At 33.2% G+C, this 2,909-nt stretch overlaps 1 protein-coding gene across 1 annotated transcript; it reads right to left on the bottom strand.

Moving 5' to 3' along the window:
- Positions 1–311: 311 nt before the first annotated feature.
- On the bottom strand, positions 312–2,087 carry LOC145091769 (uncharacterized). The gene is made up of 5 exons (XM_079029559.1): positions 1,670–2,087; positions 1,375–1,452; positions 1,131–1,212; positions 886–1,028; positions 312–793 (listed from the first exon to the last, which is right to left on the bottom strand). Exons 1-5 carry the CDS (start codon positions 1,934–1,936, stop codon positions 593–595), a joined length of 771 nt encoding a protein of 256 aa, XP_078885685.1. The 5' UTR covers positions 1,937–2,087; the 3' UTR covers positions 312–592.
- Between the last annotated feature and the right edge of the window lie 822 nt (positions 2,088–2,909).

The following is a 2,909-nucleotide window of genomic DNA, read 5'->3' as shown; positions in this document are numbered from 1 at the left end:
ATTTCAAAACTGTAAAATATATCGGCATCTTATAACAACAATTCTTGAATTTTAAGAACAATATCGGAACTGCGAAATAAAACTTCTTAAGTGGGCGGAAACAATTTAGAAATTCTTCGGAATCTCAAAATGTTAAATGTAACTAAAGGTAGTGAATATCTCATTTTACTGATTATATCTCATGTATTTTCTAATTGTTTTGTATTATCTACTAGTAATAAAAGATATTTTACGGTGGTATTGCTAGGAAAAAAAAAAAAAAAAAAAAAAAACTTATTGTACTTTTAGTTATTGATATCAATCTTGTTGAGTGATATAAAATATTGCATTCTTCGTTTCATTGATATCAATCTAGTATGAGTTCAATATATGCCAAACCCACTACAAGATTTCATTTAAAACGGTTTGTACTACATTGTATATATATACTCTCAAGATCTACTACTATACATCATTTATAAACGAAAAAGTATTAGGTGCCATTTCCACATTGTGATTTGGATACGTACTTCAAGCCATAGAAACAAACCCTACGTTCACAAAGACTTCAAACTCACACAAAGAGCTACGAGTCTTTGTGCACCCTTTTCTTCTAGTGAAGCTTTGAAAGCAAATACAAGCAGCAAGAAGAAAGTAGCACACAGCCTGAGAAACATAGTAAGTCTGTTGGGGTTAGTATGGCTGCTTTCTTACTCTTTTCAAACAACCCAATCAGCAAAAGCATCACTATCACATGCCCAAGCTTTGTTTTGAGAGCGTTAACGGATTTTATTTCCAACCATTTTGGCCTTTCCTGAAACATGTCAACAAAGAGAACGGTAAGACTATGTTTGTCATGTCAAATACAGTACAACTTGTTCTGTCCGATAAGTGCAAAATAATAACCTTTAGAACAAATAAGCCGAAGAGATTAGATTTGTTTGTAGGCATTTCCTCCGATGATGATTGTGCAATATCAAGATTGCTGATAAAAAGTTCGTAGAGACCCATGCCAAAAACTAACATGACTGTTCCCAGAAGATACACATCTGGTAAAAAAAAAAAAACAGAGAAATATATAATGTTAACATATCGATAACAATATGATAGAAAACCATGATCTTCTTAAGTGTCGTGCTTAAAGAACTTACCAATAGCATCCACAAGCATGAAGATCCCTTTCCCATGATTCACAAAGTATTCTTGGAATGATGAGACAACAAATGCACAACCCTGGATAGCATGTATAATAAATTAACTATTAAAGAAACTCATTTCATCAGGTTACACTGGTTTTCTCCTAAATTAAATTATACCCTATATAGATTATGATCCTACTAAAAACTCATTTGGCGAAAAGGAAGTCTATTCATTGTACAGAGTGAAGTGGGATACCTTTATGAAACACAGGATTGATCCAATCAAAGATCCCGAAACTGCTAAAAGAGTGAAGAACCGGCAACTGTAAATAACCTACAACAAAGTATGATTTTTAATTCAATCACCCGATAAATAAAACAGGATAGGATCAAATGATTTATGAGGTGTATTTGTTTCGCAATCAAGTTTAATGAACTAAACTGGGGTGCAGATCATCTGTTTGTGTAAAGTTCTCTGTCAAAGTTGATAGAGAAAATGGATTTGATAATTTAGAACAAAATTATAGCATAACTATAAAATAGAAGACGACCTTCTCTATGATGGCCTCCCAACGCTCGGACTTCCCCTGCGACGGTGAGGCATGAAGCGTGCCGGAAGAACCAACCTCGGTGATATTTGACGGCGAAGTCGGCAAATGGGTATCACGTGTGGAGCTAGTGGCCATACATGCCACCGGAAAAGTAACACCAGGAGGCCGGAAACAGCCGTAGACCCAATTCACCTTTGAACCCAGTTGCGGTGCTCTGAAAAGAATTGGTCTTGAAAGATTGGTGCTTAGTAATCTAGCAGGTTTCATGGTTGAAAAACTTGGAATTGTTGGGAAATTGATTGGGGTTTTAACTTTTAATTTGTGGAGTGTTCAACGTAGCGCGGAGGATTGGGGGACAAAAAGCAATTGAATTTTATGGAGTAAAGACAGATACGTAACTGTCATGTTCGGGGTGGCCCTGACAATTTGGTGATGATTCGATGTACAGAAAATGGGTTAACGACTCACGAGCCACCACATTGAGAATTTGAGATTCTCAGTTCTCACTTCCATGGAAAATATCTTCATGACTTGAACCACTGTCGTCATTAGTTTGACACGTTGCATGAGTGGCACTTTAACCACTGCCGTGATTAGCTTAACTTCAACAAATTTCAATATTAACAAATTGAGATGGCATTTAGGATTATAAATATGGATATGTTTAAACTAAATCTTAAACAATATATTATTAAAGTTTATATGGATATGTTTTAAAATAAATCTTAAATATTATATTATTAAAACATATAAGTAAGTAAAAGGAAACAAAATATAGAAAAAAACAAAATTATTATTGATTAGTCATCATAACAATAAGATTTAAGATCATAAAGATACGATATATCAATTTAGATTGGACTGAACGACAAGCAAATTTAACCAAACTCCTTGCACTTTTTCTGTAAGTTACTCAAAATATAATTTAATATACGTGTTTATAATCTTCAATGAATGTTACATTTCATTTATTCTCTATAAATTGGTAAAAGTACAAGTTTTATCTCTATCTTCTTTTAACACCGTAACTTTAATACAACATTTTATATTAATAAAAGTGTGTCTTTTAAAAAGCTTTTGAATCTTTATCAAAGTTTACATCTTTTGGTGTTACAAACAATATCAATAGTTATAGGGTAAATGAAATAATTACTAAACCTTCTCTGTTTTCTTTGTCAACTTCGCTATTCGAGTTCTTCTTTTCCACTTCTATACGTGAGTACATAACACAAACTATGTA

This window comes from Lactuca serriola, chromosome 3 (assembly GCF_051521515.1).
Source record: "Lactuca serriola cultivar US96UC23 chromosome 3, Lser_US96UC23_V15, whole genome shotgun sequence".
Classification (NCBI taxonomy): Eukaryota; Viridiplantae; Streptophyta; class Magnoliopsida; order Asterales; family Asteraceae; genus Lactuca; species Lactuca serriola.
The sequence above is the reverse complement of the archived record's forward strand: the minus strand, read 5'-3'. Positions and strand labels throughout refer to the sequence as shown.

Excerpts from the sequence above, each read along its gene's own strand:
- LOC145091769 (XM_079029559.1), bottom strand. The coding sequence starts at position 1,936 with ATGAAACCTGCTAGATTACTAAGCACCAATCTTTCAAGACCAATTCTT. Across the intron at positions 1,213-1,374 it reads CAATCCTGTGTTTCATAAAG|GGTTGTGCATTTGTTGTCTC; the intron begins GTATCCCACTTC and ends CATGCTATCCAG. Across the intron at positions 1,029-1,130 it reads CATGCTTGTGGATGCTATTG|ATGTGTATCTTCTGGGAACA; the intron begins GTAAGTTCTTTA and ends TTTTTTTACCAG.